General features: G+C 40.0%; 1 protein-coding gene across 1 annotated transcript in view; it reads left to right on the plus strand.

Moving 5' to 3' along the window:
• The window catches only part of DNAH6 (dynein axonemal heavy chain 6), a 418,858-nt gene that overhangs the window by 317,710 nt on the left and 87,067 nt on the right, over positions 1-14,081 (plus strand). The window contains exons 55-57 of the mRNA XM_077476093.1: positions 959-1,162; positions 2,343-2,468; positions 10,099-10,263. Of these exons, the coding sequence (XP_077332219.1) occupies positions 959-1,162; positions 2,343-2,468; positions 10,099-10,263 (495 nt within the window). The remainder of the gene's footprint in view (positions 1-958; positions 1,163-2,342; positions 2,469-10,098; positions 10,264-14,081) is intronic.

Consider the following 14,081-nt stretch of genomic DNA (forward strand, 5'->3'; position numbering starts at 1 on the left):
TGCCGACATTTGCACAGAGCAAATGTGCATGCATTATCAGGATGAATAGCTCTGCAATTTTTTTCATAGATGCCCACTGTGGGAGTCACTTTGGGTGGGGGGGCCGTGGAACCCAGAATCCTTTGGAGAGGATGGGAAACCCTTATTTCAGCCCCGCTGGCCCATCCTATGTCTAAGTTATCTTGTGTCTATTAGGGGACAGGGTGACCGAGAACCCCAGTCTGATCTGTACTAATCAGACTCACTGTACAACCACACTGGAATGTTGTGTATATATATATATATATATATATATATATATATATATATATATATATATATATATATATATGTGTGTATATATATATATATATATATATATTGTATATTTTCTCATACTATGGTGTGCTATCTGTTGGATTGTTTGGGGTGTGGCTGTATTCCATTGTTTTACTGTGTCTGTCAGCCTAGGGAGAAACCTATTATGTGATTTATATGTCTCTGTGGATTAGCGGTGGGGGGGGGGATTTCTCCAGCAGCCCCTCCCAAAGACAGTCTACTGTTGAGAAGTTTGAATCCATCTGTGGCATGCTACTGGTGGAGGTAAAGTCTACCCTGCCCTGTTTCATTATGCAAAGGAGAGGGCCTTGTCCCCTGAGTGTATATCTATCTACCTGTGTTCAAATAAACAGTTCCATGTTCAAGCTGTGTAACTGAGCTAGTCTAATCTGTTTTTTTAGTTACAATATGTGGCTGTAATATCTGATATCTGATGTTTAGACTGGAGGAGGCTGTATACTGATGGAAGCACTCAAGTAGAGTGCAACAGGGATCTGTTACACACACCATTGTGTTTAGCCCTGGAAAAAAGCACAATATATATATTTTTTTCATAGCCAAGACTATCAGCTATCTATGAAATGTTTTGGATGATACTTAAACTTATATTGTGATTGTGCTATATTTTACTTTTCTCTAGCTAATTGATTGCTGGATTAAAACGTGTCAACAGCTAGAGATTCCTATAAGTCCAAACTTCAGCTTGATAAATATTCTGGGTGATGCCTATGAAATTCGCCAATGGAATACAGATGGATTACCACGTGATCTTGTTTCCACTGAAAATGGCATATTGGTTACTCGCGGGAGACGCTGGCCCCTGATGATTGACCCACAAGATCAGGTACTCTACTATGTCAAAAAAATACATGAACAGAAATCCACAAAAGAATGATAATTTATTTTCCTTTACAGTCATTATGAGGATATCTGTCTGAAGTTATGAGATTAGGCTTTTCTTTGCATACAGTTTTACTATTTACCTTCACACGGAAGCCGATATATATATATATATATATATATATATATATATATATAAACACTATGTGCTTAAATATTGTAAAGACATCCTATGCATATAAATACGTGTACAAAAAGTACATTTTAGTCCACAAACCTTGAAATCCAACACAATTCAGTGTGCATGATTTTTTTGCATGATTTTTTGTGTAATTTGAGCTGAGTATATAGTTGTATGTATGTTTAGAGCTGTATCTGGTATTGTTTGCTGATCTATAAGATATAGCTACTTTGTGATCAATAGGTAGTGGATTTTGTCAAGAGTTATTTGCTGTATTTTCTATATACCTAACACACACAAGTGTTGATGTTACCATTGCTTGGATAGCACCTGTAATATAGCACTAACTGTTAATAGGCAATATTACCAAATCTCTGTCTTGTATTCTGGACATTATAACTATACATAATACATTATCATATATAAATACATATTCATTGACAAGGGTTCTCTGTTTAAACAACTGTACAGGGAAACATTTAGAAGTTGTAAAGAGAGAAGATTTTTGATGTCTCTGCCACTTTTGTTTTTCATGGTAAATCACTGATTAAAGTGGACCTTCCATGAAAAATAGAAGATCCGCTTTCTTGTCAGCCCCCCACCACCCAAACAAAATTAGCTGCAAAAATATCTTTATAAATAATGATGTTGTAAAAAAAGATAAATACTTCAGTCCTGGCTTCCAGGAAGCATTGGTGACATCACCATGCCTCACTGCTGCCTCCTCATATATTTGGGTACTCAAAATACTGCGAGAATGTGCTCCAGTCCATTACAGAAGTGTATTCTTGTGGCTTTCTTTTAACACTGTCTGGGGGACTTTTTCAAGAAATTTAGAATACCCCTGTAGGAGCCGCTTGGTAATTTGGGTTCTAAGTTGGTTTTACTTTTTAGTCATTTTTTTGCCAGAAGCTTGATACTGCAACAAATATTCTTACAGCAAAAGTGTGGGATGAACACTTATTATCAACAATTTTGTAATGCTTTAAATTTCATACCTCAGGCTAATCGCTGGATTAGAAACAGAGAAACTAAAAATGGCTTAAAAGTCATTAAACTGACGGATGCTGGCTTTCTCCGGACGTTGGAGAATGCTATTAGGCTTGGGCTGCCAGTTTTGTTAGAAGAGGTAAGCAAAAACTGATCTAATTTTATGTGCTATATCATCTTGCATTTTTTTATTTTTTATGGTTGATGTGAGGGCACTTAGGAAAATGAACGGGCACAAGCCTAGAGTATAAGCACTGTATTCTTGTGACTGCTGTAAAAATATTATTTACTATTCAGGTGTTTAACACTGATGTATGTTACCTTAACCACCTCAATACAGTGCAGTTACACCCCCTTCCTGACCAGACCAATTTTCAGCTTTCAGTGCTCTCACAGTTTGAATGACAATTACTCAGTCATGCAACACTGTACCCATATGAAACTTGCATCCTTTTTTTCCACACAAATAGAGCTTTCTTTTAGTGGTATTTAATCACTAGTGAGTTTTTTATTTTTTGTGCTATAAATAAAATAAAACGTAAATTTTGTGAAAAAAATGCCTTTTTCTTTGTTTTTGTCATACATTTTTGCTAATTAATAATTTTTCTTCATACATTTTGGCCAAAATTTATACTGCTACATATCTTTGGTAAAAAATAACCCACATTAGTATATATTATTTGGTTTTTGTGAAAGTTATAGAGTCTACAACTATGGTGCCAATCGCTGAAAATTTATCACATCTGATCAGGCCTTCAGTACATCAGGTGAGTCTCATTTCTTGAGACACTAACAAGTCAGGAAAGTACAAATACCCCCCAAATGACCCCTTTTTACAAAGTAGACATTCCAAGGTATTAAGTAAGTAGCATGATGAGTTTTTTTAAGTTGTAATTTTTTCCCACAATTCTTTGCAAAATGAAGATTTTTTTTTATTATTTTTTTTTTTTTACAAAATTGTCATATTATCAGGTTATATCTCACACACAACATATGCATACAACAAATTACACCCCAAAATACATTCTGCTACTCTTCCCGAGTACGACGATACCACATGTGTGAGACTTTTACACAGCCTGGCCACATACAGAGCACCAACGTTGATGTAGTACCTTCAGACGTTCTACGAGCAAAAATGACGCATCTCATTTCTCAACCACCTATTACACTTTTGAAGGCCCTGGAGTACCAGGACAATGGAATTGCCCATAAAATGACCCCATTTTGGAAAGCAGACACCCCAATGTATAATCTATGAGACATGGGCTGCAAATAGGTACTGGGGTAGTCTGATGGGCTGGAGATAGGTACTCGGGTACTCTGATGGCCTGGTGACAGGTACTCGGGTACTCTGATGGCCTGGTGACAGGTACTCGGGTACTCTGATGGCCTGGTGACAGGTACTCGGGTACTCTGATGGCCTGGTGACAGGTACTCGGGTACTCTGATGGCCTGGTGACAGGTACTCTGATAGCTTGGTGACTGGTATTTGGGTACTCTGAAGGGCAGTGACAGGTACTCATATGGACTGTGACAGGTACTCGGGTACTCAGATGAACTGTGACAGGTACTCGGGTACTCAGATGAACTGTGACAGGTACTCGGGTACTCAGATGAACTGTGACAGGTACTCGGGTACTCAGATGAACTGTGACAGGTACTCGGGTACTCAGATGAACTGTGACAGGTACTCGGGTACTCAGATGGACTGGGACAGATACTCGGGTACTCAGATGGACTGTGACAGGTACTCAGGTACTCTGATGGGCTGTGACAGCTACTCGGGTACTCTGATGGGCTGTGACAGGTACTCGGGTACTTTGATGGGCTGTGACAGGTACTCAGGTACTTTGATGGGCTGTGACAGGTGCTCGGGTACTTTGATGGGTTGTGACAGGTACTCGGGTACACTGTTAAACTGTGACAGGTACTCGGGTACCCTGATGGACTGTGACAGGTACTCGGGTACCCTGATGGACTGTGACAGGTACTCGGGTACTCTGATGGACTGTGACAGGTACTCAGGTACTCTGATGGACCGTGACAGGTACTCGGGTACTCTGATGGGCCGTGACAGGTACTCTGGTACCCTGATGTGCCGTGACAGGTACTCAGGTACCCTGATGTGCCGTGACAGGTACTCGGGTACTCTGATGGGCCGTGATAGGTACTCGGGTACTCTGATGGGCTGTGACAGGTACTCGGGTACTCTGATGGGCCGTGACAGGTACTCGGGTACTCTGCTGTGCTGGGACAGGTACTCGGGTACTCTGATGGGCTGGGACAGGTACTCGGGTACTCAGATGGACTGGGACAGGTACTCGGGTACTCTGATTGGCTGTGACAGGTACTCAAATACTCAGATGGACTGTGACAGGTACTCTGATGGACTGTGATTGACAGGTACTATGAGGGGTGGTGACAGGTCCTCTTTATTGGGGGGGGGGGCGCAATCAGTATGATTGGTGTACACTAGGCGGTAACGAGATGTTACCGCAATCTCCTCCTCACACACGATCGGTGTTTGAGGAGGAGAACAACCCGGTAACATCTCGTTACCGCGGTTTGTTTACATTTTAGTGATCGGCTGTGATCCTTTCACAGCCGATCACGTGGGTAAACAGCCGGCCAATGGCTGTTTACCAGCGTCGGTGACGAGCAGTGTTCCTGGGGAACATGCCGCCACCGACGCGCGCATGCGCCGTGCACAGCCGGGGTGTGACCATCTGTGATCGGCTGTGACTTCATCATGGCCGATCACGTGGTAAACAGCCATAACCAATGGCTGTTCACCCCCTTCGGTGGCGAGCGGTGTCTCCGTGACACGCCGCCACCGAAGAAACAGGGATGCGCGCACCCGATCGCGCGCATTCCCTGTTTAAACGGGAGGCCGTCATATGACGGCCTCCCGCCACAATAGGTGCGCCGCCTGGCCGTTATTTGACGGCCGGCGGTCAGCATCTAGTTAAAGAGTCCTTGTCACCAACTTAGCAAAAAGGAAGGTAAAAGCAATGAAAATCAAATATGTTAAAAAAGAAGTATGGCCAAAGCTTTTTGGGCCATACTTCTCCTGTGGGTCATAGGAGTGCACTTACTTGTTCTTTCCTTTGACCCTAAATCTGCTGATTCCAGGCTAATGCCAGCTGTTGTCTGGCGTCACAGAGCTGCTTCAGGCTCTGGAAAGATTCTGACCATATTGTTGGGATTCAACCATCAACCTTATTGACAGTTGGCTCCTTCTCTCAGCACGCAGCTGAGAGCTAAAGCCAGCTGCACCCACCAGTACTCCCGCCTGGTGCTGGATGGGCTTACCATCACTGCGTCAAAGAGGAGAATTGAGCAATCAGCAGTCATGTGATTGCTTAGTTCTCAGGCTTAGAGTCGACAGGGGCAGCGTTTTTCCCCTTTCATAAACACATTTTTATTCAATTCTAATGTGCCTTTGAACTTGCTAGCAAATTTTATTCTTAGGCCATGTACACACGAGAGGATTGTCCGTCCAACTAAGTCCGTCAGACAATCCGACAGACAGTCCGTCCTACTTTTGAATGAACGGACTTGACCACACACGATGAACAGACAGTCCGCTGAAAGCTTGCGCGATGACGTGTACAGCACGTACGACGGGACTAGAAATACGACGTCCAATACACTGCAATGCAACCTTCGGCCATATAAATCCTTTCTGAGCATGCACCATACTTAGTCCGTCCAACTTGCCTACTCACGAGCGGACTGTCCGCTGAAACCAAAGTTGGACGGACAATATTACGGAAATTCCGAAAGACTTAGTCCGCCAGACTGTCCGCTGAAAAAGTCCGCTGAAGCCCACACACGAGCGGACTGTCCGCTGAAACATGTTTCAGCGGACTAAGTTGGACGGACAATCCTCTCGTGTGTACGCGGCCTTAGTCTTCTGACATCACACTCAAGATGCCAGGGCCCAGCAGCATCTCAGGGCTTTTGGGCATCTAAACAAAGAAATATTTTACTAGTAAATGACATACTTAATATGTTACTAAACCCAGGACCCTGCATTCACTATATCTCCCACAGTACGCATAACATGGATATGAAATTTTAGTATATATAAACTGCTAAATACCTTTTCTCATCAGCAATATATAGCAGTCTTAGGACTTCTATCAGTGTCTGGCTGAGCACTGGTTAAAGCTTGTAGGAGGCGTCTTCATTCTCCTCTGACTGTCCTATAAAGCTGCATGACCCCTGACCCTCTAGCTGGACGGTGCTGATTGACCCTGTGCTAATTACATACATGCACCCTCTCAAGAAAAAAACCTCTCTAGCAATTGACACAAAACAAACATGTGCAGACTGCCCCCTAAGGCTCTGTACTATCAGCACATCGGCTGTGGAAGAAGGACAGGATCAAACAGTCTTTATACACAAGGCGCAGGATTAACCCCTTAGGTTCTTTAGTGAATATAACAAGCATTCGTTACTGCACATACAGACTGATTTTACTATTGCGGGTTTAGTAACACTTTAAAATATTGCAAATGCACATATAATCTTATGGGAAGATTGTTTTTAAAATTGATGATCTTATTCTTACTCCAATTGGCAGCACAAGTCTGGTGACAGGGTCTCTTTCCAAAAATGGAAGGTGGTTAAAAGGCAAACCACTGTTTTATCTGCTGAACATTTCATAAAAACATTCTACCATTGGTGACCAATATGGCAATTGACAATTATGACTTCATCAAAAGAAACAAAATCATTGTCAATAAGAAGAATCCTGTAATCTTTTTATTGTGTTTAACACAAAAGCCATTTACAGTAATAGGTAATAGGAAACTGCCTTTGACATATTCCTATCTGCAAAGTGGAGAGATAACATTTAGAATGGTTTAGCTAGTGTCATACATTGTTAAATCTCCCTTGGTTGGAATTATTCTATATTCTTTTTGTCATTGAAGATGTCATTTGTAATAAATGGAGTAAACAAAGGCTTTTTTCAGGGAGAATTTGGTGTGTGTTTGTAATGAATAGTACAAAGGCTCTTTTCAGTCAATGCCCTTGTCATTCACAAGATAGTTCTTGGACAAACAGAACTTCCGCTTTTACATTGATTTTCCAATGTGTTGCTGAGCTGGTTCTCGTAAAAAATCCCTGGATAACAAGAATATCGTGCAGGACAGTATTGGTAGAAGAGAAGACGATCTCTAGAGATCTTTCTTCTTATGAGCGTAATTAGTATGCTCTGCTTAGATTTGCCCTTGCACATTCTTTTCCTAATTAGCATTTATACTTGCTATTGTATTGTTTACTTTTGTAAATTGCTTAATTTTGTGTTATGGGAGGGACAAAATTAATATTTTCACTTACCATTTTGATATATGTTAAATCCTAGCCACTTTACTTTTGTGGTTAAACTCAAATAAGTATTCCATTACATGAATAAATTGTACCTTTTTATCAAATGTATCATCTGTGGAATTGTCACTTTTTCTTTCATTTAAGAGAGAAAAATCTTTTTGTTTTTTTTTAACCAAGGTTTGCTGTACTGTTACTGTGAATGCAGAGATGGGTTAGTCAAATAAGTTTTTGCTTCCATGTCTGCACAGAGGGTGGTTTACCAAAGCTTTTTCGAATCTTCACTTAGTAAATTGATACCAATCATGTGACAATTCTGTTTACTTTGAACCCACAATCATGTGCAGATTAAACAGGCATTTGCTTTCCACTGAACTGGATATTTACATAATATAGTGAGTGAAGCTTCTTAGCTTCATTAGTAAATCAGTCCAATGATGTTTGCTGGCATATGCCTAATCTTAAAGTAATTTTAGATATGAAATGGCATTTGGAAGATCCAGGCCCTGAATAATTTTATACTGTCAGTCCAGATGGGAAAATAAGTCTTTTAACAGATCCCACCATTCATTTGCCTAAGCTTCCAAGGTGGCATGCCAATTTTTACTGTAATATGAAGGGGACAGTGGAGGGAGGTAGAGCCTCAAAGCTGGTTCCTATATAATATGGCACTATAGCTAAAATGCAGGTTCACTTTAAGCTGCCAATACACCAGTATACCTTACTAATCTATAACAAAATGCCTGAAAATATCAAATTACTAACAATACAAATGGACCACTATGTGGGAATTTACACCAACCTCTACTGAAAGAGCGATGCACTACTCACATCATACAATAAAGCCACTTGGTCATAAAACTTTACTTTTATTTTTTAACTCAATCAAATGAATACAAAAGCTGACAATGGTGGGGAGACTAACATTCCTACAGATGAGTAAAGGAATACAATGCAGCAAGTACACTCTAATGCAAAACCAAAGAGCTAACTGAATCTAAAGTCTAAATCATCTCAATTCTATGCCTTCATTAATCATAGATTTACCAACAACTATATAGTGCAACGGTCCAATCAGTTTATATCAAGCAACATACAGCATCACACTACATAACTGGTACATTTTAAAGTGCGCCTATTCCAAACTATTGACCTTGAAGTGAATCTGTGCCCAGATCATACACACTATTATTTACAGATTCTAAACAAGCAGTGAAAACACTTTAAATCAAGCACATATTCATCTTTGTATCTATAAGCATTATGGAGAAATGAATTTTCAAAATGTGTAACTCAGGCATTGTGTTTTTCCACCGAATATCAGAAGGTGTTCCACGGCTGTTAGAAACTAAAACCAACTTTAGAGCCTTTAACATAATAAAATGAGTTATTAGCTCACTGTTACCCTTGAAAAGCATTGCAGTGTGGCTTCTTTAAGAAGTTCAGGCCTAAAGCACAGAATAAATGTTCGGTTAACACCCTCCAGTGAAGTATCCTATGATTGGGCATTCTTGTCTTTCTTGGACACAAGGGGACTGAGATATGGCCCTGGTAAGTTATCATGTGATTCCATGCTAGTAATTCTGATGGAGGACCAAAGCCAATGTCCATTCCAAGCTTGATCACATCTGCTTGGCAACAGCACAAATTGTTCCCTCTTATGATGGCACAAAACAAATACCACAAAATGCTAAATGTGTTTCTGATGACTGCAAATTATAGAGGCCTGTTGGTTGGTGTCAGCCTAGCTATCTTCTCATAAAATGCAAAGTATTAATAAAAGCATTTTATAAATTATTTTCCCTAAGCTGCACTTTATGGTTCTGTGGATTGTTTACTCTCTTAACATGCATAATCCAGTTTTCATTACTCTGAAACTAATTGATTGATTTACTGTAATATCGTATTTTATACTAATTACTGGTGGGCTTTCATGTAAAAAAAAACACATCTATTTAGTGAACACTATATATGTGGAAATAAGTATTGAGGCTTTTGAAATACCCATTACAAATGGATAACATAAAAACCATATAGCAATGTATACTTAAAGTGGAAGTAAACTCCCCTATCGTTTTCATCCACAGAAGCTGCCATCTTTGCCTCTGTTTAATCTTCAGCTGCCATGGTTCTGCACATGTGATCTGTTATGACACCAGCCATTGGGGGGTTTGACAGTATGGTTGAGAGCACAGCCAATGTGCAGTTAGCATTCCTTGCATGCTGTTTTTTGAAACTGTTTAAATCGATGGGTTTACTTCCACTTTAAGGGAACATATTAGAAAGAAATTTTCTATAATACAATGAACTTTTCTAAACTGGGCTTAGAATATGTACATATTTTAAAGATATATATTCTACACAAATTCACAAAGTGTTCAATAATTGTGACTTGAGCTATGTATGATTCTGTGTTTTTTTAATTAAAGCTGAAGGAAAGCTTAGATCCTGCTCTGGAGCCAATTCTTCTGAAGCAGACCTTTGTGTCAGGCGGGAGAATACTAATTCGCCTTGGAGACTCTGACATTGATTATGACAAGAACTTTAGGTTCTATATGACGACTAAAATGCCAAATCCACATTATCTTCCTGAGGTAAGGAAAAGCAGCCATTACGCATTCATCATTGTGATGCTGAATTGAGACGATCTGCAGTTATGTTGGTCATAACACTGTCCTGCAGGTAGTCCCCAAAATATTTTGTCAAAATTAAAAGTTAGGCAAGGTCATGGTGATTAAACAAAGCTTACAAAAGACAGTTTTTAGCGTAATTAATAGTAAATTAAAAGTAATGCTATTGTGAAATTAATGGGGCTACCATTGTTGACTTGTTTGGGAAAAGGTTAGTAGACTGGCTTTTTTATGCTGACTCACTGACTTTAATAATGTCACTGACCAGGAAACAGTGAGCAGATTTGAAAAGTCTGAGAAAAGTCAGAGAAAAGTCAGAAATCCTTATCTACATTCTCATTCCAGGTCAGTGATTTAAAGTATTGAGGTAAAGGAATCAGTATGACTACCAGGGAACTTACATTTTGAGAAGGAAATATATAATTTGGCAGCTACCATTTCTGCAACTCTAGGCTACACTATTAGTATGAAGTGAGACGAACACAGCCGTTAGCCGGGGAAAAGATTTAAAGCATTCAAAAAGTGGGGAGTTTAACTCACTAGCTGTTATTAGCATTTGTTTCTTACTCCAATGGTTTATTGTTTCTTACTCCAGTGGTTTGTTGTTGCCATAGTATTATCACCTAGAACTGCTGTGGTAACTGTCATATATGCTATATTACCAAAAGTATTGGACACCTGCCTTTACACGCACATGAACTTTAATGGCATCCCGGTCTTAGTCCGTAGCATTCAATATTGAGTTGGCCCATCCTTTGCCGCTATAACAGCTTCAACTCTTCTGGGAAGGCTGTCCACAAGGTTTAGGAGTGGGTCTATGGGAATGTTTGACCATTCTTCCAGAAGCGCATTTGTGAGGTCAGGCACTGATTTGGATGAGAAGGCCTGGCTCATAGTCTCCTCTCTAATTCAACCCAAAGGTGTTCTATCAGGTTGAGGTCGGGACTCTGTGTAGGCCAATCAGGTTCCTTCACCTCAAACTCACTCATCCATGCCTTACTTACCTTCTTACGATAAAACACTTCTGCATAGTCCTGGAGCATCTTATCACAAGCTTTTGGTTAATCAGCAATCCCAGAATCTCACTAGAAGGACCAGGGCTAGGGAGGGCTGGAATGTAATTGACAAATCTTCCATTTTAGTGCAATGTTTGCTTTCAATATTGCATACAGTATGTGTATTTAATGCTAGAAACACAATACAACTGGTTGCGGAAAGTTGGAAACTTAAACTGTCTACCAGAAGGCTATCTAAAACAAGAGACAGAGAAAGTAAGGCAGACGTCATTACACTGTGTACATATCATTTGTGAAAATAAGTGTAAAAAAACCTTGAATTGAAATTCATTTTGAGTCTAGCTTGTTAAGTCAATGCTGTGCTTTGTGTATAATAATCCAGTCAGTGTTATTAAATATAATTGATTTGGAAGATTATAGGTATTTACAGCAGCCTGCAGCAGCCGTTGCTTCACTGAGTTGTCAGATTGTTATATTTTTAAACGAATATTTTTCTACGAATAGATGCACTGACCTTTTTAGTGGAGTCACACATGCTGGTAGACAAATATTCATAACAGTTTAATGTAGCTGAAAACCTTCGGAAAAAAAAAAATATCTTCTGGTATATGGCAATTGCAATAGATTTCAGCTAAATGTTCTGCTGTGTAAAGCGATTATATTTTTATTAGGAGGATTTTGCTTTGCTCTACAGTTAAACACATAAAATTATTTGCACTGATGAAAATGATAAAGGCCGTAGCTCTCATACTACAGGAGTTTCATCTTAAAACACATTGCTGATTATTTATAAGACTTAGCATGCATTACTTGGTTACTTGCATTCACATGCTATCCTGTAGCACGATGCACAATTCACAAGCAGACATTGGGGTTGATTTACTAAAACTGGAGAGTGCAAAATCTGGTGCAGCTGTGCTAGAAACCAATCAGCTTCTAGTTTTTTTTTTGTCAAAGCTTAATTAAACAAGCTGAAATTAGAAGCTGATTGGCTATCATGCACCGCTGCACCATATTTTGTACTCTACAGTTTCCGTAAATCAACCCCAATGTTAGGGTGAATAATATTACTAGAGTGAATGGTTTTGTGTAATTATTTTACAACTAAAGATCACCCGTATAGCTGAGCCCAGATTGAAGATGAAGTAACAGTGGTGTGGCAAATAGCAGATTACATGCAAACCAAACCATTTTTCGCAAGAGTCTAGAACTTCTGTGTTATCTATAAACATGCAGAACTGACTGTGTTGCCTTTAGCAACAGATTATAACATACATCTCACATACTATTGGACTTCTTTATGAAAATCTGATCACATGTGGGTATAATGGCCATATCTTATACTTTTTTCTTTAAATGGAAACATTCTTATTAGCTTGGTGTAAAAAACAGATTTACTTTTGTTGTAGATGTCATCAATCAACCCAAGGCCCACCAAAACCTGTGTATCGTGGCTGCAGCAGCTTGAAGAAAGGCTGTCTTGACAGCTTCCTCTAGTTGCAGCATAAGGCAGCTTTAATCAGGCTTGACAACCTAAAAAATAACAAAGAAGCCCCACAACCTGTACTGCAAAACAGAACCACTGAGCAGAAACATGTAACAGAATTGGGGATCAGCACCACTGTGCCTTGAATTTAAAGAAATTTTGTCAGGGCTGAGTATATGAATGGGTTATTAATAACATATTTTGTATAATAGTGGTATACAGCAATTCATAGCAACTGAAAATAAATCAACTCTAGAAAGAATGCTCTAAGAGGTGGAAAGTTAATATCTGATTCCTGGTTGGTTGCCATGTATCAGTGCTCACCATTGATCTTGCTTCCAATGTAGTCAAAGGTTATACATGTATTTTCAGGTGTAGCCATGGTGTGAGCACTACTGACAAACAATCCGCCAAATCACCACACTGCCAAACTTCATGCATCTTTTCCAGAGACAATGAACAGTCATTTGCGAGCTTTGTTTTTGTTGTTTTATTGGGTACAACTTGGATGGGGATTGGCATATGGGATGCCTATAGAATTAATCATTGTCATCATATTTACAGGTTTCAATATACTTTGATCTGTTTAGAGCCTGAAGATAGAATGTGCACACTTGACTAAGTAGATATCTTCTCCTGCAGCTCCCTGCAGACTGTTACTCCCTCTGCATCTCCTATGCAGACTATTGTTCCCTGCATCTCCATGCAGACTGCTGTTACTAAGAGTTCTCCATCCATCACCGTGTGATTGACAGAAACATAATTTTTGACCATGTAAAAGTAATGGTCTTAGTTATGTTCACCACCTGCCCAAACTTGCTTCTCCGTGCACACTTGGCTTTCCTCCTGCACAACTTTTAATTACATTAGGGTATAACATATCCTCTTCTAATGGGTAAGAAGAACTCACTCTGAATAAGCCCCTCTACTGGCTCTGGTGACTTGCTGCTACTAGGCCTGCAGTACCTCTCCCCGGAGGCCTAGTAGGTTAAAGTCTATTCTCTAGGAAATAGACTACTGCTCCCAGCAAGTCCAACTTGCAAACCATGTGTTCCCCGGCCACACTGGTTTGACACACGCACATCCCCACAGTCTCTTTTTTGGTCCAGGACTCCTCACCATCCACTGTGTGCATGATGAAGACTCTGCTAGTGACTGTGTAGAAGCAGAGTTCCCTTACAGACTCCCTGGTACATCCCCTAGCCATCCACTGTGGTAAAACTCACGGGCCTTCCATCCTTCCAGCCCTGAGTCCTTGATGAGGAACTTTCCCGGACCAT

The sequence above is a fragment of the Lithobates pipiens genome, unplaced genomic scaffold, assembly GCF_037356315.1.
Source record: "Lithobates pipiens isolate NorthernLeopardFrog02 unplaced genomic scaffold, aLitPip1_a1.2 Scaffold_13, whole genome shotgun sequence".
Lineage (NCBI taxonomy): Eukaryota > Metazoa > Chordata > Amphibia > Anura > Ranidae > Lithobates > Lithobates pipiens.